Source organism: Ambystoma mexicanum, chromosome 5p (assembly GCF_040938575.1).
Source record: "Ambystoma mexicanum isolate Mex_15411 chromosome 5p, UKY_AmexF1_1, whole genome shotgun sequence".
NCBI lineage: Eukaryota > Metazoa > Chordata > Amphibia > Caudata > Ambystomatidae > Ambystoma > Ambystoma mexicanum.
Window position 1 is genome coordinate 1351621650 of NC_090930.1, and position 25982 is coordinate 1351647631.

Genomic DNA, 25982 nt, shown 5'->3' on the forward strand with positions numbered 1-25982 from the left:
ACAATCCAGTCTTTAACAGTAGAACAAGCGGGTTCCCCCGGTAAAATGTTCGTCGAGAAACTTCATTGCCGCTTCGGGAATGGTAAAGAAGTAAACCTTCTCGGATTGCTCAACTCAGAGCCTGGCGGGAAGCATCATAGTGTAGTTGACGCCCAGCGCACTGAGCCTCTTTTTAACTGCCAGAAAGTATTTGTGTTACTGTTGAACCGCAATGGAGAAGTGGGCATAGAGCCTGGATTCTATTTGAATCAAGCAGTAGCTCCCCCTCTGCCCTGGCTGCCCGAAGCAGCGCATCCCAGTCTCGATAATTTAAGACACTGCAATGAAAGGGCGAGGGGGGGCACCCAGTTTAGGCTTAGTCATTGGTGAACAGTGGCTCGCCTGTTCAATAGTGAAGTGGGGTGACATCTTGGGGCTCTCCAGTATGGAAAGGACGGTGCGCTCCACAAAGTGTTCCATAGGACCTGCTATATTGTCTTCCGGGGGACTGATTATGCATATGTTATTACGCCTAGATCTGGACTCCAGGTCCTCCTCCTTGCCAACGATGTGCACCTGCCTGGTGAGCACGGACAAGTCGGTTGTAAGCGCTGCAATGCCGTCCTCCGCTGTTCCGACCCTGGTCTCAACCTCTGCGACTCGATTCAGTTTTCTTCATGCAGGACTTTATGGCACTTGTTAAGCTGGATTTCGGAACTCTGACCTGGTGGGCAGAGGTTCAGAAGGCAAGCCTAGTTTCTTGAAACAGGATAACCTTCAGGTAGCATTGGTGGCGGTCAAGAAGAGGTCTCGGGAGGTGAGGGTGAGTAAACGACCTCAATGAGCACACACAGTAAAGGACACTACAAATCACTCCCAGTCAGGTGTATATGTATTTCTGATGTTTGTTAATCTGCTTAGAATCACATGCTGTGCATAGGTCCGACATCCAGTGGTCACTGCGGAGTATTGCATTTTGTTTTTCGTAGTCGAAAAGGGGACATCGACAAGGCGTGTCTGTAACACTATCCCTATAGTGACGTGCGTTGTACCCACAATCCCTCACGCGTCGAGGTCCCTCTGATTGTTTTTTTCCGCCCAGCTTATGGTCGCCTTACGCGGAGCTCCTAGAGAGACATTGCAAAACAATTACTACGGACCTCGGTCCGTAATATATACTTATTGTAAAGATCCCTCCCCTCGACGTTAGCTGTGAAGCTGTTTCTCCGCCGTGCAAGTTTTCAACGGAGAGGAAGAGACGGAGGAGATCCCTCGGCGCTGCCGAACACGTGGCCAGGCCTCGCCGGCCAACATACAGTAGGGAGAGTGGGGGTTCGAACTTTTATCTTCTCGTCGAGAATGTCTTTCTTTCTCCCTTATCTTTCCCTTGGGGTTGTTATCACCAGTTTTTATTGCCTCAGCTATGGAGAGGACACCTTTTAAGTTTTGCCCACGCTGTAGGGGCAAATACACTTGGAAGGACAAACACAAGCTCTGTAATCGTTGCTTGCCCCTCGATCATAAAGAGGACAGCTGCGCGGCCTGTAAGCTCTTGAAACCAAGAACACTTAAAGAACGGAAAGTTAAGAGGTGGGCGGACTACGCTATGTCGAAGTCAGTTTCCTCACCCGCTGCCGCTGTTACAGAAAGTGACGAGGAGGGTGATAACTCGACGTCCGTTACGGAAGTCATTAACCCCCAGAAGGAGCGCTCGCGCTCCTCCACGTCCGTCCCCGGCCCCGACGGGCTCGGCTCACACCCTGCTTATGGGGATGAACACCCCGGCGACAAGGACGCACACAGACCCCATAGGCCTAAGCACACAACCCACGGCTCTTCTTCGTCGAGGACGAAGGATCCACCAGCGCCGAAGGGGACGCAGGGCACTTCCGCGTCGACCTCAGACCGCAAGGGTCTCAAACCCCACCCGCAAACGCAGCCGCGACCAGCGATTGGGCTTTCATCTAACACGGGCGCTACCTCAAAAACATCCGACGTAACGCTCCATAGAGCGGCCGTCGAAAAACAACACGCAGCGCAGGCAACGGCGACTCCAGAACCCTCGACTGACGAACTCGTCGTCGTCGAGAGTCTGGCGAGAATTGTTTCCGAGGATAAACGTAAGCGGACGACGAAACAGACGTCGAATACCGCACCCAAGGAAATAGAAACGCCGAAAAAGCACAAGAGTAGCCAGGAACTGCCCCATTCATCTAAAGGCACTTCTGAACTACCGGAGGGCTTTTCTGAGGGCGACGGAAACCTTTCGTCGACGTTGTGGGAGCGTTCGAAGCGTTTTGAAGGTGATAACACTGATTTCCCCCCTCTAGACTATTCAGGGGTTCCCCATGAGACCATGGAAAGACTCCATTCTTGTATGGGAAAGATGGAGAGGTTTTTGGGTAGCCAAAACCCACCCACACCCAAAAGACCAAGAGAATGGACCCAGGATGACCCTAGGGTCAATATTCCTAGGCTGTTTCCCCCTTCTACAGATGCATATGACCTCACTGAAGAGGAGCAATACCTCCAGGAAGATGAGGAGTATTTAGGTGGAGAGGAAGAACATGAGGAGGAGAGGTTTGAGGAAGACCCTTACACTAGCGCAGGAGCTTTTGAGGAAGATACAGCTACCTCACAGCCCTGGCACTCCCCATCAGTGCAGCCTTGGCAATCCCCATCAGTGCACTCAGACCCTGATGTCTTTCACCCTTCTCCTCCCAAGGTCTCACCTATTGGGAACACCTCCCCCATAGATGACCAGCCTTCACTTAATGCACTATTGCGCAAGGCAGCAGCGCATTTTGAAATAGACACAGGGGAGACTCTTCCGGACATAGACTTTGTAGAAAAAGTTATTAAAGAAAAAGCCCCGGTCAGTCAGTCCATTCCGCTCCTGGCTTCTATAAGGAGAAGAATAACTCCTTCCCTTTCCAATCCGGCCTTAGTCAGAGGGGTCAACCCTCGGATAGAAAAGCTCTTCAGCCCTTCGTCTTCTGACCCTTTGTACATCAGGGGACATTCTATTCCGGACTCTCTGGTAGTTACTAACGCAAGAAAGAGAGCGGGGGTACCACTATCTACTAGTGAGGCACCACCTGACAAAGAGGGCAAGAAGCTCTATGCACTTGGGAAGAGAATAACGACCTCCGCCGCCTTCTCAACTAGGATTGCGAATAACAATTCCCTATTAGCTAGCTACGCAGATGCACAGTGGAGCAAGCTGTGCAGCGAAGCAGAGGACGCACCAGAACCCCTGCGTTCACGCCTGTTGGCTACTATATCAGAGGGAACTCTTGTAAACCAGGGCATCGTAAAGAACTCCTTGGATGCTGCAGAGACAGCTGGACATTCCCTGGTTCAGGGAATACTTCTCAAACGCCATGTCTGGCTGCGCAATTCGGGATTTAAGCCAGAAACCCAGGCTTCCCTAATAAATAAGCCCATAGAGCAAACGCATCTGTTTGGAAAAGCAGTTGAGGCCCTAGAACATGCGAAGAAGGAGTTTGATACCATCAAGACTCTTGACCAAATTTCTAGGCCACCTAACAGACGCAGCTATGGCAATAGACGCTCCTTTCGTGGCCAACGCCAGCAGCAAAGCCAACAACAATTTTACTCTGCTACCAACTGGCCCTCTAACCAAAGCACCCAGTTCAGTCAAAGAGGCCAACGTCGTGGCAAAGGAAGAGGGCGCGGCTAAAGTCCAAAAGGCCCCACGCCCAATACCAACAAATGACCCAAAGATTCGGGTCCCCTCCCATGCATCACCGGTCGGGGGCCGGCTAACATCGTTCCTTTCAGCATGGGAGGGAATAACGTCAGACCGCTGGGTATTATCCACCATAGCCCACGGATACTGCATCGAATTCAACGGTTCCCCAAAATACAGACCCCCACGGAAACGGCGCATGACACCGGAACACCTCACTATTCTTCTTCAAGAAGTAGAAGAGCTACTAAAGAAAGAAGCTATAGAGGCTGTCCCCCTATCGCAGGTAACAGAAGGTATTTATTCAGTGTACTTCCTTGTACCCAAAAAGGATTTAACCATGCGCCCTGTATTAGATCTGCGTCCAGCGAACAATTTTGTCAAACCCCAAAAGTTTCGTATGGTAACCTTGCAGGATGTAATCCCACTGTTATCACAGGGGGATTACATGACAACACTAGACATGAAAGATGCATACTTTCATATTTTAATGTTGCCAGCGCACAGAAAATACCTCAGGTTCAAGATAGAGAACAAACACTACCAGTTCAGAGTACTACCCTTCGGGATAGCATCTGCACCAAGGGTATTTACGAAACTACTGGCAGTGGCAGCGGCCCACCTGCGCAGATTATCCATCCCGGTTTACCCGTACCTCGACGACTGGCTCATAACAGGGGATTCTTACGAAACATGCTTCTCCAATACCCAAAGGACCGTAGACCTTTTGTCCCAACTGGGCTTCTCCATCAACGAAAAGAAGTCCAGCTTAGACCCCAGCCAAATCAAACAATTCCTAGGGGCTCTAATTCGAACAAAGGACGGCCTCGTCTTCCCCTCCAACGAGAGGGTCCAAAACATGCTGTTTCAGATCCCCCATTATGTGGCAGGTCGAGAGGTTACGGTACGCAAAGCAATGCGTTTGCTAGGGATGATGGCGTCATGTATTTATTTGGTACCTCACGCGTGCCTGCGCATGCGCCCAATGCAAGAGTGGCTCTACAGCCAGTGGTGTCAGGCCAGCGGACAATGGGACGATCTAGTGGTGGTCTCGCAGGCCTTGGTTCTCTCGCTACGGTGGTGGACAAAAGAAAACCTGTTATTAGGGAAAACTTTTGCCACACCCGCAGTGGAAGCCACTCTAACCACAGACGCATCCCTTACAGGATGGGGGGCTCACCTATCCCATCAGACTGCTCTCGGAGTGTGGACTCCGAGCTTAGCATCCAAACATATAAACCTGCTGGAACTATTAGCAGTGTTCAAAGCACTGAAAGCCTTTCAGGAACACTTACAAGGAAAGACAGTGATGGTCCTCACAGACAGCACCACAGCCATGTACTATCTCAACAAGCAAGGGGGCACTCACTCTCCAGGACTGTCCAAGCTGTCCCAGAATATATGGAAGTGGGCTCTCAAACACAACATGTTCCTACTATCACAACATGTACCAGGGGAACTCAATCTGCTAGCAGACAAACTCAGCAGAGACTTCCCCCTACCCAAAGAGTACGAATGGCAATTGCAAGAAGACATCGTCTTAAACGTCTTCACGCAATGGGGTTTCCCGGAAATAGACCTGTTCGCAACCCTGGAGAACTCACAATGCCAAAGTTACGCCTCCAGGTACCCCCAGAACCAGTCCAAGGGGAACGGTCTGTTGATTCAATGGTCAGGGAAATTTGTTTACGCCTTTCCCCCGACTCCCCTCCTCAACAAGGTGGTGCACAAGATGCACCAAGAGCAGGTGACCATGATACTAGTGGCCCCAATGTGGGCCCGGCAGCCATGGTTCGCTCACTTGATGGAGATGTCCCTATCTCCCCCAATGAAACTTCCTTGCCCGTACAACATGCTGTCACAAGACAAGGGCAGGACACTGCATCCATGCCCTCAGACCATGAACTTAGCAGCCTGGCTCCTGAGATCATAGAATTTGGACATTTACATCTCCCTCAGAGATGTATGGACATCCTCAGGGAAGCCAGAAAACCTAATACTCGCCACTGCTATTCTAGCTAGTGGAAAGGATTTGTCATCTGGTGTAGAAGTAAGAACATCAACCCGGTTGACTGCTCTGCCACTAACATTATTCTGTACTTGACCCATTTACTGGATTCAGGTCTAGTGTTTAATTCCATTAAAGTCCACCTAGCGGCACTTTCTGCATACACCACTTCCCAACTTAAAGTGTCGTGGTGGAAGATACCAGTTATAAAGGCCTTCATGGAAGGGGTAAAAAGAATACACCCCCCAATAGCTAGCCCAGCTCCCGGATGGGACTTAAACGTGGTACTTTCTAGACTCATGGGCACTCCTTTCGAACCCATGCACAAGGCAACTCTTAAATACCTCACTCTTAAGACTGCTTTCCTAATAGCTATCACCTCCATTAGGAGAGTAAGTGAACTACAGGCTCTTTCTGTATTAGACCCCTTCGTATCAGTTCACAATGATAAGGTGGTTCTTCGCACACACCCAAGGTTTGCACCAAAATTCATCTCTAAATTTCATGTAAACCAATCTATAGAACTACCAACGTTCTTTCAAAACCCTTCCAACTTGGGAGAAAAAAGTCTGCATACACTAGATGTACGCAGAGCTGTCATGTTCTACATGGAAAGAACCAGATCACTGAGAAAGACTAATCAGTTCTTTGTCTCGGTGGCAGCAGGAAGAGAAGGAGATGCAGTCTCTAAGTCCACTATATCTAGATGGATTGTACAATGCATCACTCTCTGTTACACTCTTGCTAAGAGAGAACTACCCTTCAAGCCAAGAGAACATTTCACTCGAGGCACTGGGGCATCCATAGCATTCATTGCAAATGTTCCCCTTGAGTCCATCTGCAAAGCGGCTACCTGGAGTTCTGTGCACACCTTTACAAAACACTACTGTCTAGATTCACACTCAAGATCTGACTCCCAGGTGGGACAGGCAGTATTAAGACATCTTTTCTCTACTGTTCCTTCTCATAACCCACCGCCAACTCAGGGTACTGCTCGCTAGTCTATGCACAGCATGTGATTCTAAGCAGATTAACAAACATCAGAAGACAATGCATTACTTACCGTAAAAGCATTTCTGATGGTTGTATCTGCTTAGATTCACATGCGCCCACCCTTCCTCCCCGCTCGGATGGAAGGAACATAGACTTCCTTTTATATCTCTCTTTTCTGTACTCACTCATGTCTAGAAGGCTCCCTCAGGGCAGAAAAATACAAACAGAGGGACCTCGACGCGTGAGGGATTGTGGGTACAACGCACGTCACTATAGGGATAGTGTTACAGACACGCCTTGTCGACGTCCCCTTTTCGACTACGAAAAACAAAATGCAATACTCCGCAGTGACCACTGGATGTCGGACGTATGCACAGCATGTGAATCTAAGCAGATACAACCATCAGAAATGCTTTTACGGTAAGTAATGCATTGTCATGTAGGTGTGTGTGTGTATATATAATTCTGAGGCTTGTAGAATCTGCTTAGATCACATGCTGTGCATAGGCCGACATCTAGTGGAAGCTTGCGGAGTATTAGTTTGTTTTTCGAAACTTGAAAATGGGCGTCGACACAGGGCGTGCCAGTAATACTATCCCTAGTGTGACGTCCACTGTACCCAAGATCCCTCACGCGTCTAGGATCCTCAGATTGTTTTTTTCCGCCATACTGGTCGGAAGCATTTTGCGGAGTCCCCTGGCCTTAGCCATACTTTTGCTAAAATTTAAAATATTAATCTATTGACATCCTTCCCCACCCCAACGTCGAACTTCGACACTCGACGCCGGCTGGAGAAGAAATCGACCGTCGGCTGCTGCACGACGGATTTGGGGCTCGGAAGGCCGCTGGCCTCGGCCCGGGCCTTGGAAGGCCTCGGCCCTGCAAGTAGGGAGAGTGGGGGGTGGTACATACTCTACACTCTTGGTATATAGGTACACCTTATACATTTCCTACACTTAACAGCCCGCTGCCTCAAGGTGCGTATGGAGGGTACCCCTTTTCAATTCTGCCCCAAGTGCAATCGCAAATACCCTTGGGTCGACAGGCACGCCACGTGCAATCACTGCTTGCCGAGGGACCACCCCGAAGCAAACTGCAGAGCGTGTAGTAGGTTTAAACCTAAGACACTTAAGGACCGTTCGACGAAGCGTTGGGCCCACCACGCCAGGCAGGCGGCCATGGCAGCGGAGGGCGCCTTCAGCGACGGCAGCGACGCCGTACTTTCGGACGGCGAGGGCATTACGGCGTCGAAAGACAGCCGAGCGCAGGTCCCCGACCTCGGAAGGTCGTCCGGCGGGGGGGCTATGGGGAAGACCCCCAGCGACACAAGTGCTTCACATACTACACACACTAATACTACACACACTAAACACACTAAGTCCAACCGAGACTCGACGACGTTGAGTTCTCGGAAAGAGGCACAAACAGAACAGAACGGTCCGATTCGGTGTCCTCTGGGCACTCTCGATCAAGATCGCCGCATGACTCCAGGCAATCATCCACTCTTGCCAAGAGTGCCTTGCTCCATAGGCTAACAGAAGTTCGATCGTCGGAAGACGAAGACGACTTCCACCCCCAGGCCGCGCTCCAGGAGTCGGGGCCCGCAGTTAAAGCCAGCGAGGCCCCACGCTCGAAGGACAGGGACACCACCCCCGATCCTTGACGCCAGGCGTCGAAAACCTCCGGAGCCACTAAAGGACAGGGAAAACATTTTTCCACGCACGGGGAGGGGGGAAAACAGCAGAAGAAACAACCTTTGCACTCTTCCACACCTGTGAAACACACCACGCCCCCTAAACAGACAGACAAAACCAGGTCTGCTGATATGTCTAAGACCAGCAAAGCTACTCAGGATAAATCCCATAGACTTGCTGAGAGAGTCATTCCCAGTTCCAAAAAATGGTCCAGTGAAGACATAGATAGGGTCATGTCAAGATTGTCTTCTTTGGCTGATTTTTATGATAAAAATCCAGAACATTTCCTCTTGTATGATCCACAAGGGGCGACACCCTCAGGCTCTACTGATCCTATCCCCCCGAGTAAAAAGCCCAGGTTTGAAACTCCGATGAGGTCAGAACCCTTCGAGGTACAACCATACGCAAGACCATACTCACTGTATCAAGGAGAGGCTTCCTTTGGTGAGGACCATGAATTTGGCATGGTAGAAGAGCAAACCGGGACGGCCTACTATGGGGATGATGAGGACCAGGAAGAGGAAGAGGAAGACCCGGAAACATAGAGTAGATTCCCCGGTAGAGAACGAAGCCCCAGTTACCGACTCCCCGGTCGATAACCAACCCCTCCTAAACGAGGTTCTCGCACGCGCAGCAGAACATTTCCACATTGACACCCACGGTGTCCAGGAGGAGAGGGACTTCGCAGAAGAGTTAGTGGGAGAAAGGAGGCCTGTTGCCCAGACCATCCCTATCCTTAAGTCCATTCAGCGGAGAATAGATCCGTCCCTGGTGAACCCGAACCTCACCAGAGCAGTCAACCACAGGGTTGAAAAACTTTTCAGGGCGGCCCAGTCTGACCCTCTCTATATAAGAGGACATCTGAAGCCAGACTCCCTAGTGGTCACTAACACTCGTAAGAGGGCTGGAACACCCTTGTCATCGTCCGAAGCTCCTCCCGACAAGGAGAGCAAAAAACTATACGGTTTCGGCAGGAAAGTAGCCTCAACGTCCGCCTATCAAGCAAGGATTGCTAACTCCACCACCCTGTTGGCCAGCTACAACTGCCATCGGTGGGAAGAAGTCGCGGCACTCATAGCCTCTGCTCCTGAACCTTTAAAGGGCCAGTTAGCTCGGATTTCCGCAGAGGGTAGAGCCGTGTCTGGTTGCATTTTGAAAGCAACCTTCGACGCCGCGGACAACGCAGGCAGATTGATAGCAGAAGGCACTGTTATCAAAAGACATGCGTGGTTACGGCAGTCTGGTTTTAAGGCAGAAACCCAGGCATCATTGTTGGACAAACCGGTGGAAACCGATCTGTTGTTTGGTAAGGCGGTCGAAGACGCACTGAAGAATGCCAAGGACGAATACGAAACACTCAAATCCCTTGGCAGTTAACCAATAAACCCCCTAACCAGAGAGGGAATAGTAAATTTCGTCACCCACGCAGCCAAAATTCCCAGAGAGTATCTAACTATTCCCAGGGGCAGGGTACACAGTGGAACAACAACCAACAGTCTACCGAGGGTTACGGCAGGGGTAATAGGAGAGGTCGTGGTAAAGGCAGAGGCAGCCCCAGCAAGGGAGGTGGCACGCCTCCACCAAAGCAGTGACGCTCAGTTCAGGGTCCCTTCTCACGCAACCCCAGTAGGGGGACGCATTTCCAACTTCACCCAGGCTTGGGAAAGGGATCACATCAGACAGATGGGTGCTGTCAACAGTATCCACAGGATATTGTATAGAGCTACTGCAGCGTCCCCGGAACCATCCTCCACGACAAAGAGTACACTCTTTAGAACATCAGAAGATTCTCCTCGAGGAGATCGCCATTCTGCTAGAAAAGGACGCGATAGAACTCGTCCCGGGACACCAGGTAAACAAGGGTATTTATTCAACTTACTTCCTTGTGCCAAAGAAAGATTTGACAATGCGCCCAGTATTGGACTTACGGCCTGCCAACAAGTATGTCAAGCCCCAAAAATTTCGTATGACCACGCTACAAGAGGTAATCCCCCTCCTAAAAAAGGGGGATTACATGGCAACCTTGGATATGAAAGATGCTTATTTTCATATTTCCATGTTCCCAGCGCACAGAAAGTATTTGCGCTTCAAGGTGGACAGTCGACACTACCAATTCAAGGTACTGCCCTTCGGGATAGCTTCAGCACCAAGGGTATTCACCAAGGTACTGGCGGTGGCGGCTGCACACCTACGCAGGGAGGCAATCCCAGTGTACCCTTATCTGGACGACTGGCTCATAACGGGGGAACCCCAGGAATTTGCAGGACAAACATTCAAAGGACTATTGACCTCCTCCACGAGTTAGGCTTCTCAATCAACGAGAAAAAGTCAAGCCTGGTGCCAAGCACCTCAAAACAATTCCTAGGAGCAATCCTAGATATCCAAGAGGGGTTGACCTTTCCTTCAGAAGAAAGAATTTGGAATATACTACTGCAAATTCTGCATTATCAGTCCGGTCAACAAATAACGGTACGCAAAGCAATGCGTTTACTGGGCATGATGGCGTCATGTATTTACCTGGTCCCCCACGCGCACCTGCGCATGCGTCCCATGCAGGAATGGTTGGCGAAACAGTGGTCTCAGGCAAGTGGTCAGTGGGACGATCTAGTGGTCGTTTTGCCAACACTGGTACAAAGCCTTCACTGGTGGACAAGAGAGAATCTCGCACAGGGGAAACCCTTTTACGATCCCGAAGTACAGGCAGTAGTCACTACAGATGCATGTCTGACGGGGTGGGGAGCTCACCATCTCCACCACACAGCTCAGGGTCTCTGGTCTCACTCAGTGGCCAAGAACCACATCAACCTGCTATAGCTTCTGGCAGTATTCAGAGCGCTTCAGGCGTTCGAGCCCCACCTACTAAACCTGTCAGTGCAAATCCGGATGGACAGCACAACAGCCATGTTCTACCTGAACAAGCAAGGAGGGACTCGCTCGCCAAATCTGTCCAAGCTTGCCCAGAAAATCTGGATATGGGCACTCAGACGGAACATCTTCCTGTCATCACAACATGTTCCAGGGGAGCTCAATTCCCTAGCGGATGCTCTGAGCAGAGACTCCCTCCCAGAGGAACACGAATGGGTTCTACACAGAGAGGTCGTAGAAGATATCTTCTCTCAGTGGGGTTTCCACACTATAGACTTATTCGCCACAAGCGAAAACAGACAATGCCCAGGATTTGCATCCAGGTTCCCCCAACCAGACTCCCAGGGGAACGCCCTGTGGATGAACTGGTCAGGGATGTTTGCGTACGCTTTTCCACCAACTCCTCTCATCAGGAAAGTGGTGAACAAGATGAACAGAGAGTCGATGACGCTCGTCCTAGTTGCTCCCATGTGGGCAAGACAACCGTGGTTCCCACACCTACGCAGGATGGTGGTGTGCGAGCCCATCAAACTTCCAGCCTGGTACTACCTACAGTCCCAGCACCAAGGTCAAACAGTGCACCAGCAACCCAACTCAATGAACCTGGCAGCATGGCTCCTGAGGTCATTGAGTTTGGACATCTCAATTTGCCACAGAGGTGTATGGACATCCTAAAGGAATCTATGAAACCAAACACAAGGCACTGTTACTTTGACAAGTGGAAGAGGTTCGTTATCTGGTGCCAGAGTAGACAAATCAACCTGGTTGATTGCACTCCTTCCACTATTGTTACATACATGCTCCACCTGCTAGATGCAGGATTGGTTTTTAACTCACTGAAAGTACACCTGGCAGCCCTGTCGGCTTACACCACTTCCCATAGCAAGGTTTCGTGGTGGAAAGTACCAGTAGTTAAAGCCTTCATGGAAGGAGTAAAGAGACTTCACCCTCCTATTTCAAACCCACCACCAGGGTGGGACCTTAATGTGGTGCTAGCCAAGCTCATGGGCCCCCCTTTCGAACCCATGCATAAAAGCAGTCTCAAACACCTGACTTATAAAACTGCCTTCTTAGTAGCTATTACTTCTGTAAGAAGGGTCAGTGAAATTCAGGCTCTGTCAGTGCAGGATCCCTTCTTTTACTGTCCATAAAGACAAACTGCTTTTACGCACACACCCTAGGTTCTCACCTAAATTTATATCAAAATTCCATGTAAACCAGTCCATCGAGCTTCCGGCTTTCTTCCAGGACCCGCAAAGCTCGGCTGAGGTGAAACTACACACCCTAGATGTGCGTAGTGCGGTCCTCTACTATGTAAATAAAACCAGACCGCTAAGAAAAACAGATCAACTGTTTGTCTCCGTAGCTACAGGCAGAGAGGGGGATCGCGTCTCTAAAGGTGCCATCTCGAAGTGGATTATTAACTGTATCCAGCTGTGTTACTCACTCTCTGAAAGAACTCTGCCTTTCACGCCAAGAGCCCACTCTAGTAGAGGCATTGGGGCCACTCTGGCTTTCATTGCAAATGTACCCCTTGACACCATTTGCAAAGCAGCTACTTGGAGCTCTATTCACACTTTTACTCAGCATTACTGCATTGACACCCATTCCAAGGCAGATACACAAGTGGGACAAGCGGTTCTAAGACACTTATTTGCTCATGACCCTTCTCACATCCCACCTCCTTCTCCAGGTACTGCTCGCTAATCTATGCACAGCATGTGATCTAAGCAGATTCCACAAGCCTCAGAAGGGATACATTACTCACCGTAATCGTATTTCTGATGCTTGTATCTGCTTAGATTCACATGCGACCCACCCTTCCTCCCCTCTGAGAGAAGGCGCATGATTGCTTGTAGTCTTACCTTTCTGTCTATCTGCTTGGATTATCTGTACTCACGCTACTCCTCATGCTACCTCATGTCAGAAAAAATACAATCTGAGGATCCTAGACGCGTGAGGGATCTTGGGTACAGTGGACGTCACACTAGGCATAGTATTACTGGCACGCCCTGTGTCGACGCCCATTTTCGAGTTTCGAAAAACAAACTGTAATACTCCGCAGCTTCCACTAGATGTCGGCCTATGCACAGCATGTGAATCTAAGCAGATACAAGCATCAGAAATACGATTACGGTGAGTAATGTATCATATATATATATATATATATATATATATATATATATATATATATATATATATATATATATATATATATATATATATTCAAGGCCTTTGAACTCAAACGCACAGTAATTATCAACTGTAATACTTCAAACCTATACAACACTACTATAACACATATATACAATTATTCCATGTGGCCTAAAGGGTTTAAGCACAGAATGGGTCCACAACCTAAAAGAAAGGGAGAAAGTAGTGGAAATAGACTTTAGGCAGTTCTTCATCACTCAATTCCTAACTGAGTGTCAGTCCAGTCCCCACAAAGAGTGGAGCCTAGTACTCAAATGTACTTTCAAATGCAGGTGCACGCGATAGTGCTGAAGGGCAAAAATGTAGTCTCTTGCAGGGTCTGTAGCAGCTCAGAAAGGTGTTGAGGCGATGACGAACAAGTTCCCACTATTCGTGGAGGGTCTACCCAAAAGGGCAGAACATTTTTCAGGAGTTGGGAAGTGGACTGTAGCACAGGCTATCTGTGGAAAGGTGAGTGGCCCTAAGGGGACACTCGTGCATAAAAGTGAATGGAGGCGCTAGGGGTCACTGGTAAGGGTTGCAAGTACTCACCGACCCCAGGTTCAGTCCGGACCAAACTTCGGCAGTCGAGTCCACTTCTGTTGCAGGTTCAAATGCGGCAGTTGTGTGGCTCTGCGGCTTTCAGCGGCGAAGATTCAGCAATAAGTCCCTGGCTGGACAATGGAGATTTCTCAGCTCCTCGTGAAGCGATCAGGCCAGTTTCACTGTAGTAGGCTTCAGGGCACAGAGGGGCACAGCAGCAAGGTACCTGCGAAGTTTGTCGCCATGGCTGGGCGACACAGTAACCGAGTGTACTCTGGTTCGGGCTCTCTTCATTCCAGACCTGGGAATACCAACTGTACGAACTTCGGTGTGAGAGTGCTGTGAACACAGAGCTTGTGATCTACCAAGTTTCAAGTGCCAACTCGAAAACGGCGGCAGATTCAGAGCAAAGGTCCTGCACAAGCTGGTCAGTTCACTGGTTGGCTCAGTAACACTTCCGAAGAGGCTTACTTGCAGGTTTAGATGAAGGTGCTGTGAATAGTTGATGACACTATTCAAATGAGTCGAAGCACCTTTGCAGACCTTCTGGTTCGATCAGATGCAGAGGGGGTCCAGCGGGACAGGAGCGGGCTCAGGGTGCCAAACCTTCCAGCGGCTCACCAGCGATTCCTCGACTCAGCTTCTTAGTTTAAGGATACTTGGATCCTATCCTAGGTTCAGTGAGAACTCAAGAGATCGACCTGACATGGGTGTTTGGAGCCGCCTCTTATCCAAAATCTCCTTCACGCCAAAACGAAGAGGACCCAATGGGAGGTATGCTCACATACAGGCACACCATATATTGACCCATCACAGACCACAGTGGCCCTAGTCATTCCCAGCACTCCAGACTCTGTCACCCAGGATGTGTATTGGAACTAGACAGTCCAGCCCACATCTAGCCAGTCAGATAGCACAGCGAGTAGAGCGATCGCTTTGACATCTGTGCAGAGCCTGCTGGCGCAGGTTCGAATCCCGGCTGGGCCAAACTCAGCCTTTCATCCTTCCGAGGTCGATAAATGAGCACCACACTGTGGGAAATGAGCAGCGCTCAGATACCTGAGGGTTTGTAGTGCTATATAAATGCACAAAGAAACAATCATCCCGGAGGTACACACACAAGGCATGCAAAAGCCTGCACAAGCTTGGCGTTTCGCAGGAGAATGCATGCCCAAATAAGGACTGATCTGGGTCGGGTCGACCTGGGAAAGGTGAAGGGGCAAGATGGCCAAAGGACAGAACAAATAAACTCCTGGCATGGCCATTTTGGAGCCAGACCACCTTCCTGTGCCAACCGTGGTAATGCTGTTTACCTTGCAAGAAATGGTTAAAAATAAGCAACAAGATAAGCTGCCACCAGCCCTGTCCAAGGCACATAAGCACTTCTCCTGAAAAATCCCTTGAGGTAGTCTAGGGCCTTTGGAAACGAAAGGAAGATCCAAGTGCACTGCACTGTAAGGTACATCGTGCACTTGTAACATGTTGCAGAAAAGTTGCAACATTGGAAAGGACTAAGGGAAACATGTCGGTTTCCCCATAATAAAGTGAGTGAAAGCCCTGTGGAGTGCAGCGGAAGGATGTGCTTTACTGGCAAAAGTCATGGTGTTTAAACAGTAGCAAAAGGTTGGGGGGTACACAACTGGAGGGAAAATTGCACATAAATGGCTAACTTTCCTAACAGCACTTATGGTGCCGCTCATGTCATCTAGCTTGGTGTTGAGAGCGGTGAACCCCTCCCGCATGTAGTCCATCTTCTGCAGTTCCATGGGCCCAGCGCCGGTGGAAGGGGAGGGGCCCGCTGCAGCCTCGCCGGTGTACCCAGTCTCCCTGCGGGTAGTTTTGGCGAAAATGTTTATAGAACTTTGCTTTTTGCCCCTACCTTTGGGCATGTCTTTACCCGGGGGGGGGGGGGTGGGAATCCAGCAAGCGATGAGCACTGGGTTGTGGGTGGGGAAGGCCAAGGACAGGAGGTCATATCGGCCAGAGCAATGTGCCACACCGCGGGAGCAAGACGTGCAGTCTACGATGACAGGACCAGGGTCCCCAGCCATATTTCACTCCAGTGCTTGAGGCCTCACGGTTGTGGGTAAAGGGAATTTGCAGGGCACGTGGTTTGCAGAGATCCAAAAACAGAGGAACCATATAATCCAAATCAGGTCAAAGCACATTTGAGAGAGTGAGAAAAAGGTCTCACTCACTCCAGGGTTTAAATTAAAAAGTCCCAAAGTCCAGCAAAACAGCTGGGTGTCTTAGGTTGAAAGGAATTAGCACAGAATTGAGAATTCTCCCTAACGGAGAACCCCAGCTCTTTTCCTGGATTTTAGGACTTTTTAAGTTTAACCCTGGAGTGAGTGAGACCTTTTTCTCACTCTCTCATGTGTTTTGACCTGATTGGATTATGTGTTTCAACTGTTTTAGGAGTCTGACAAACTCCATAGGCATCTACTTTTTGTATGGTGTCCCACAGCACCTTCAGTGCAGTGTCACAGGGAAATCCTTCTAGATTTTTCTCAAGGTTTAAATGCCCTTTTATTGTGTGAACTACCGTTCCCAACAATAGTAAAGTGAAATTGACTTCACTTAGGTTTTCTCTCACACACCATCTTTTATAGACTACTAGGGGGTTACCTAGCAGCCCCTCATCCTATATTCTCAGGTAACATTTTTATGTTACCCTCCCTACTTTAAATGTCTGGTAGCAGTGGTTTATTTTTCCTACCATTGTGCTTTACTATCGCAGGCTGAACCCTCAGCTGCCATACAGCACCCATGGGTGACCATTTTGTTATAATGACCCCTGACTTTTTTTTCGTATTTTCTGTTTGTGATGTTTTTCTTGGGTTTTACTCTGTGCGTCGAAACAGATTCGAGCCCTTTGTCTTGCTTTTGGCGGGCTCCGGCCCGAAGCCGCCTCTGGCTCCAGTGTGTCTGGAAGAACAGGATGTGAGGGAGGGTCCCAAAACTCCCCTGTCCTTTGTCTCTGGGAATATCTGAATGCAACCAGTCCTGATTGGCCGGCTGGTTGTCCTTTCAGGACAGCCACCTTGCTGTGTGATTGACAGCCTAGGCTGTGCTTGAATGGGAGAAACCTGCTTAAAAGGCAAGGTTTTTGGGAATAGAGGCAGAATCGACCACTGGGAGAAACACCCGATGACGAAACGGTGAACAAAGCTTGCTGCATCTTCCTGGACCTTTCAATTGCCCAGTGAAGCCCTGCTTCTGTGCTGGAACTACTTTCTCAATTTGACAGAGAAGCGCCGGAAGGGACGACTTCTTCCCTTGGGTTAGTTGGACCAACTAACTCTGAGATGAACTCCACTGGACCATCTTCCCAGACTGGCTGTACTTCTTCGCTGCTGCAAGAACCCAGTGCCAGTGGTCGAAAAATCTGTTGCCGAGTGCAATGTCTAAAATCTGGCTAGAAATTCCAGGAGTCTCCTAAGGACCCTCCAGAAGCAGGACGACCAGAGCTTGTGTCCTCTCACCAGAGTACACGACCCAAGGAGTAAAGGAAGCCCATCCGAGATCCGCAACAGTCCTGTTTACCAAGCGCTGAAACCACAAATTGCTGCTGAACTGAAAAGAGCACATAGTTGCGGACAACCGCTGCAGGAGCCCTTCAGACGTCCTCCCTCTTGTACCCACGACTAAGGCTCAGGAACATGGGGTCTGCACCGTTGTAGCAAGACAGAATCCCGCTGGATCACTCTTCTTCAAACCAGAGCTACCGTTTAGACTTCGGTTACTTACCTCATTGTCTTGTAGCTATGCTCTTCTCAGTTGGGAATTGCAGTGGCTTACTTTTAGAGTTAATTCCAACTCAGTTTTTCACATGCTTAACAGTTTGTGACCCTACAAGTGATTTTTCTACAAACTCCTTAACTTTGTGCAAGACTTTTATCTAAGACGTTCCTCAGCTATATGGACTATGTTCCAACTGACTTTGGCTGTCCTTGCTCCCTGCAGACTCTTCTAGCCCATTGACTTTGATATTGTTTGTGCCTCATAGGTGGTAACTTGTTTCAGACTGACTGTTACGGCTGGGAAGGGCTTGTCTAGATTTTATTGGAAGTTTGAGTTGTCCTCACACCTGCTTAACCTTTTCCTTCCTTAAACATTTCATTTCTGCAACTTCAGAATCTGTAAAGTATAACCAGTGTGATATATAAATGCCATTTCTGTCCTTGTGATTAATGTCACCTCAGGGTGTAGGAATTGTGTAAGAAGCATATCCAAATATTATCCACTGACTTGCTCTGATTCTGAAAAGTAATTTTAAAGTGTATTTGCATTGTTACACAAATTGCCTTTTTAAAGAACGCTTATTTAAAACTTGATGTTAAATAAATATGTATTACTGAAACCTTGAGTGTAAGTGTTACTTGGCTACTTGTATTTACGGATTTCATTTGTACAGCTCACATTTACCCCTCTTACGACAGGCCTGGCTACTCAGTCTTACTACCAACTTGTGTAGTACAGACCTATACCAAAAGGTGGGTTACCTAATACCAAGCAGATAAGTCTTGTGTAGTCTCACACAGTGTGACTGCACCAATTCCAACCTAACAATCACTTTGCAAGATGACATTGTTTTGAACTTTTGCAAAACCATGTGCAATGAGTGACGGCTTAATTGTTGCAAGATATTTCATTGTGGCCGGCTTTCTTTTGAGTAGAGAGAACTATTTAGTAGCATTATTCTTTTTGCCATTCATGTCTTAACAAGTAATGTGTTACAAATCACAGTAGTTAAAAGGTAGCCTAGAAATTCATGGTTTTATAAAAGTATTCTTATTTCAATAAATTGACTCTGTATATTTAGGTAACTTTGCTGGGAAAACATTGAAGCCATTTTAACAAATATATTTTCTCTTTAGATGCTTGGTCTAGATGGATCCTTGGTTTTCCTGGTAAGTAAATCGAAAACGCATGGTGCAAAGCCTTTTGTAATATCTTTACATTTTTAATTTTGTGTGAAATTCAACATTTATCAATATTCTTTATTTTGTGCATTCGGTTATAAAAAAACCTTTAGCACATAAGAATAATCATACATATGTCAATAAATATCGTTAACGAATGCTGATACAGAAATATTAAAACATGTAATAACACCATTATTAGGAATTACAATCCATTAGCCATCAGAATTGTATTTGTTTAAAAAAGAATGCCATGGTTTAAATCCTAAAGTGCATAAGTAACATGTAAAAATCCTGCAATAAAGGAAGCAGATAACTTCCTAGCACCAGATTTGATTGAATTGCATAAAGTGCATATTTCCATATATGAGAAGCGGCTGCTATAGTCAGGCTGGATTCAGCACCATTGAGGCCACTCCAGAATTGGTCGGTCTCAATAAAATCCATGGAGGGGACAAATGATGCATAGCTCTTCAGATAAGCACTGTGCAATTCCGGACATGCCATAAGAATGTGATGAATGGTTTCAACCTCATTTTACACTTGCCATCAGTATAAGCAATACCAGACCAACTACCGACATGCGTCAACGTAGGGAGAATATTAAAACGCATATATGTAGTGAATCTTCTCCAGCATGGGGTCTGGCATGGATTCACATACTCATGAATATTCCCAGTCGTCAGGCTGGGAATCCTCGGTAAAGAAAAAATCTGTTTCACTTTCACTTCTGAACTGTCTTTCTCCTAACAACCAATCACTGGTCTCTGGGTCATACTGCCCCCAGCCAATGACTGCCCTCTACCTAAGCCCCTCCTCTGGCAGCCATTTTCAGATTTTTACCGCACGTTCAAGTGTTGGGAATCCTCGTGCTATTGCTCTCGAGCTTTTACTGCGTTTTGCGCTTTTTTACTAAGAGTTTTGCTCTATTTTTTTCAGTCAATCGAGCCTCAAACACCATCGATCTACTTTCCGATTAACGGGGGCCCGTTTTCGGATTCTTCAGCGCCCCTCAAGGGTGAATTTCGTTGACTTTCTTCTTGGAGGATTCCAGAAGCGTCTTCAAGGCCTATGCCGCGTGGACGTGGCGTAGAAGAAGGTCTCGCTGCCTCTCTTTAAGGTTTGCCCTGGCTGCAACCTATGGAATGTCTTTTCGGATGACGGACATTCCCTGTGCCTTTACTGCCTGCACTCGGACCCGACACACGTGGAGGATGACTGTGCGTCTTGACAGGAGATGGTACCCCGCACGCTGAATGACCGACGCAGACGTCTCAACGAGTGGCTGCAGGCCAAAGCCCCTGCTTTGGTTGAGTCCCGGCAGAAGAAAGTTGAGCGGTCTTCTAAGACCTTTGAGGGTGCCCCTCCCGTGGGGACCCAACATAAGGCTAAACACCGCAAGTTCACTGCCACGGTGAGCACCGTTGCGACGGGCTCCAGGGCGAGTACAGCGTCTCCAGCGCTTTCGACCACGAGCCAAGGCTCAAGTTCTTCTAAGAAGTGGAAGTCGGACCATCCGGGCAAGCTCTTGGAGAAGACCCAGCCAGGCCTTACTGAGAAGGCCAGGGGGAACGGGGCTCAGACCCTCCCCCTAAGGTAAAGGCCCCAGGCTCGACCAAGGTCATGAGGCCCAAGTACATCTGACGAAGGCCACTTCCATTGAAGGAATAGTGGTGTCCCTCGCGAAGGCCGCCGAGGCGGATCAGCAGGGCACAGCTCCGAAGGCAAGAGTATCCCTGCCTGCCAGGAGGCAGTCCTCTTTTCAACCCATCGAAAAGACACCGGAGAAGATGCCTATAATTTCCCTGAAACAGTTTCTCTTGGTCACAGAGAATCGGGGGAGGGGCACGGTAGCCCTTCAGGGCTCGGATATCTCCTCTGAGAAGGAGCTTACCAAACTCCGGGAGGAACGATGCATCTAGAGCTGGCCCTACGAAAAGGAACCTGAACGGGGGCGACGACTAAGATGACGACGAGGAGACCGATGAAGAGCCCGACGAAGAGCAACAGGGCGTTGAGGGCTTGGAGGACCAGCCTAAGCCACAAACGCCCTCACCATTGTCGCCGCAGCCATCTCAGCAACCACCTGGAGATATATCAGTGGACATTCTCACTGCTCTGCATACCCTAGGCTCGGAGATCCGAACGAGGATGCCTCTTGCGCCAGCGGCCCCACCCGCAGCGCCAGGACTATCGGAGGAACCACCATCCAAGAAGTGGAGAGATCACCCTCCGTCTCCTTTCCACCCTTCGAAAACCACCCCCCCCACCTCCCCAGTCCCTCCCAAGGGATGAGACGGATCTGGGCATGATGACAACGGATTGGGGGACCTCCAGTCTCCGCCGCCCAGATCTTCACCACCCGACAAGATAGACTTGTTCCACGTCATGAGCTTGAGGGCCTCAGAGCTGTTCCAGCTTGTCCCTGAGGAGAAGAACAAAGGTGGTTTCCTTAACCAGCGCCGTGAGGCGAAGAGGAAGAACGTACTTTCGATCCTGCTCTTGGATGACAATTGGGACGAGGGGTTGTCCCTCATGAAGAACCTTTCCTCGGCCCTGGCGAAGAGGGACCGTTATGAGAAGAAATACAGGGTGCTGGACTCTGCGCCCAAGCGCTTACGGTCCCAGCCATCTCCGGACCCTGTAGTTTCGGCGGCAGCCAAGAAGAAATCTTCGGGCGCCTCCTCGTCGCTGGCCTCCTCCCCCCTGATGGTCGGCAGCAGCGACGACCATCAAGGCCGCAAACGCTCTCGCCATCGTGGGACGTTACGACAGGGAGCTTTGGTTCAAGATCGGTCCCCTCCTGGACTTCCTTCCCGACGACAAGAGGGCAGAGGCGTAGGTGATCTTACAGGAAGGCGAGGTGGCATCGGACCATGCCATTACAGTGGCCACAGACATCGCCGACATGGGGTTCTGCCAAATGGACAACAGCGTTTGCCTTCATCGGCGGGGCTGGCTTAGGGCCACACATTTCCTCCAGGATGTTCAGTCGAAGGTGTTGGACATGCCCTTCGACGGGGACAATTTGTTCAGGAAGACTGTGGATGAGTCTCTTCAGGCCATCAAGGTGGACACTGAGACGGCTCGTGCCTTGGGCACTCAGCAGCAATGACTGCCGTCCTTTCGGACTTCCGCAGGAAAATCCCAAGGTTCCTCCAAATGTTTTGGGGGAGGCGTTTCGTCCTATCGTCAACCCTCCCACTTATCGGCCCAGGAGACCTACAGGGGCCGTGCCAAATCTGGAGGTGGACGTCACCAAGTCCCCCAAGGCAGCGCTTCAACGTCAAAATCGGATTGAACCGGCCGTGGCGTCGGGCCCCCACCCGAGCACCCCGGTGGGAGGCTGGCTGGCAAACCTAGTCAGCGTGTGGAAGACAATCTCCACCGACCGTTGAGTGCTGGACGATCTCGCCCACAGACACACCCTACAGTTCCAACGGAAGTGTGCCCATATACCACCAGTGGCCCGGCGGGAAAACCACGTCCCTCAGCTTCTGCTGGAGGTGTGGGCCATGCTAAAAAAGGGTGCGATGGAGCTCGTCCCAAAGAGGCTCCGGAGTGTACTCTCATTACTTCCTCATCAAAAAGACCACCGGCGGTTGGAGACCCATCCTGGGGGTCTCCAGAACAAGTACATCAAGTCTCAAAGGTTTCAGATGGTGACTTCACCACTTGCTAGGACAGCTGTAAGAGGGGGATTTTCTATCGTTGCTGGACTTGGAAGATGCCTATTTTCACATCCTCATACACAAGGTCCACCGCAAGTTCTTCCCCTTTGTGGTTCAAGGGTAACATTACCAGTTCAAGGCCCTTCCCTTCGGAATGAAGTCAGCGCCAAGAGTTTTCACCAAGTGCCTGGCGCCGGTGGCAGAACAGCTGTGGGATCCACGTGTACCCTTACCTGGACGACTGGCACATCCGGGCAAGCTCAAGGGACATCGCCGTTCAACTCCTGACGGATCTGGAGTTCACAGTGAACTAAGCAAAGTCCTGCTTGATTCCATCGCAGGACGCAGTTTCTGGGATCCCGACTCAACACAGTGTCGTGCCTGGTGTCTGTCGGAGGAGAGGATAGTGGCCATCTTGGCCAAGGTACAATGGCTGTTGGCCCTGAAGATTGCAAGGGTGAGGTCCATCAAGTCCCTGCTTGGCATGATGCTGTCATGCATATACCTCATCCGGCTGTGCAGGCTACGTATTTGTCCACGGAAGGGGTTCGACGCCCGTTGGATACAAGTGTTGGGAAGCTTCCAGGACAAGGTCACACTTGATGAGAGTTTCCGTCGAGCAATACGGTGGTGGGGACTGCGCGCACATGTGTATGCAGCCGTGGTTTTCAGACCCCACCACATCAGGATACAGTCACGACGGACGCCTCCTTGGAAGGATGGGGAGTGCACACCGGAAGTCTTCATGCAAGAGGCCTCTGGCTACTGGAGAAGACGTTGCACATCAACGTGTTGGAGCTGTAGGCAGTGTTTTTGGCCCTCAAGTCCTTCCTTCCGTCCCTCAAGGACAAGGTGGTACGGGTCTTCATGGACAACACAACCACGATGTTCTACATCAGGAAGCAGGGGGAAACCAGATCCCCGGCGCTCTCCAAAGAGGCGTAGGATCTCTGGCACTGGGCCGTAGCCCAGGGGATGTTCCTCATCCCGTTTCATCTGGCAGGAGTGAAGAACACCATCGCCGACTCTCTCAGCAGGGAGCTGCGCTCTTGCCACGAGTGGGGAACTTTGGCAGGACCGAGTGGATCACCTGTTCCGCAGATGGGGCAATCCCCAGATCGACCTGTTTGAGACAGCGACGAACAAAAAGGGCCAGAGGTTCACGAGCAGGTTTCCCCAGCCGGGGATCATGGGGGGACGCATTCTCTTTCCCCTGGGACGGCCTGTTTCTGTATGCGTTCCCTCCGTTGCCGTTGCTTCTTCGATTAGTCAATCAACTCAAGACGGTCTCGGTGCAGGATGATCCTCATCGCACTGGCGTGGCCGAAGCAACTATGGTACCCGGACCTTCTGGACATGTCGGCGTCCCCTCCAGTCATGTTTCCGGCGTTCGCAGATCTTCTCGCCAGGGAAGGAGGGGCGATTCTGCACCACGACCCAGGATCGCTGAACCTGAAGGCTTGGCTCCTGCAGCACTAGAGTTTGGGGGCTTCGTCTACTCTCAAATGCTACGGGCACAGGTGGAAGAGGTTACCTGTTTGGTACCGTACTCAGAAGATCGACCCTCTACGAGTCACTGCTCCGCAGGTGCTTCCGTATATGTTGTCGTTGGCCAAGGCAGGACTGGCCCATGCTTCCATCAAAGTTCATCTCGTGGCTATCTCCCGCTACACCAGATATCCTGGACGATCATCCTTTTTTTTATTTTTAAAAACAATTTTCTTTATTTTCGTTTAACAACAAACAAACACAAAACAAATAAACAACAACTCAACATTTGCTCTGGCACTTTCGGGTTTTAGTTCATAATGTACGTTATCCGCTCGGGTCACGGTTAGGCACCCTCCTCCTCCGTCGCATTGTCCTTGTTCCTGGCTGCGTGCTGCGCACGGGTGCGGGCAGGTCAAGTCTCCTCTCCTCCCGGCTCACTCGAGTCAGTTGCGCTGTTTTCCTCGTCGCTCCCAAATAAGACTTGTACCAAGGTATTCCACGCTAGTATCCTGGCCCCACTGTTCTCTTCTCCCCTCTGCGAGGTTCTGGTCCAGACCGTAGTTTCTGCTATTGCCCATTTTTGTAGGTCCGCCCACCAGCCTTCTATCAATGGTCCTGCGCTTGCTTTCCATGCCATTGCGATGCAGCGTTTCGCCAGAATTGTCATCAGGTCCATCATCTTAGCTATATGGATCCTTTGCTTGTCGCCCCTCGGGAACAGGCCCAGTATGTAGGACGCCGGCGACCAAGCTCGCATATGGATTCCTGCCTTCAACGCCCTTTCCTGTATCGTGTTCCAGAAGGCTGTCACACCCGGGCATGTCCAAAACATGTGCACCATATCTGCCTGTTCTTCCTGGCAGCGTGGACAACTCTGTATTTGACTGTCCCCCATGTTTGACATTCTTTTAGGCGTTAAATATGCCCTGTGTACTATGTAGAACTGCAGCTGTCTGAACCATGCGTTTCTGGAAACTTTCTTCTCGTATTGAAGGGCTCTACTCCATTCTTCGTCCCCAAGGGGTCGCTGCAGTTCCTCCTCCCATTTTGTCCGGCTGTTCAGTGTCTGAGAATTGATGGTGCCCAGCAATTGTTCGTAAAGTCTGAACACAGTGTGTCCCCGCTCCGATACATCGTACCAGGCGTCCAGCGGCCCATCCATGTCTTCCTCTTCCGGCAGGGTCTCCCACCTCTTCCTTATTCCTTGGACCATGCTATTATACAGTATGAATTGGCCACTGTGTATGTCCTGCTCCTACGCCAGGGTCTGAAAGTCTACCCAATGTCCTTCTTGCCACAGGTCACCTACTTGGGCCACTCCTTTGTCTTCCCACTGTGTTCTGAATGTTGCTATGCTTGCTATACGGGTGTCTACCATTCCCGCCAGAGGAATGTGCCTTGAACAGGGGTCTCTTATTCTCTTATGTTCTGCGCTTTCCATGCTCTCTTCCACAGTGCTCAGCCTAGCTGGACTATTCTGGGAAGGGTTTTTGCTTTGGTCTCGTTTATCCACAGTAGTTCTTTCAAATAGTACCGCTGGAGCGATGGTCGAAACAGTATTGCATCTATGGAGGTGTCTTCCCCCAGCCATCGGACCATGAATTGAAGTTGTGCGGCCAAGTAATAACGCTCAAAGTCCGGGAGCTTGATCCCTCCCCATTCGTAGCCCCTTTGTAATATGCTCAGTGCTACCCTCTTCCTCCCTGCCCCCCATAGAAAGGACCGTGTTATGGAGTGTAATCGTCTGAAAAATGATCTGGGGATGTTATAGGGGATATTGGTGAAATAATATAGGAGTCGGGGTAAAACTATCATCTTCATTAGGGCCGCCCGGCCTACCATCCCCCGCGGAAGTGTTTTCCAGAACTGCATGGCGTTCTCTATTTTGTCCAGGGCTGCTTGTGTGTT

At 49.9% G+C, this 25982-nt stretch overlaps 1 protein-coding gene across 1 annotated transcript in view; it reads left to right on the forward strand.

Moving 5' to 3' along the window:
- MARCHF6 (membrane associated ring-CH-type finger 6) overlaps positions 1-25982 on the forward strand; it is a 2224824-nt gene that overhangs the window by 422547 nt on the left and 1776295 nt on the right. The window contains exon 9 of the mRNA XM_069613753.1: positions 18868-18900. Coding sequence (XP_069469854.1) covers positions 18868-18900 — 33 coding nt within the window. The remainder of the gene's footprint in view (positions 1-18867; positions 18901-25982) is intronic.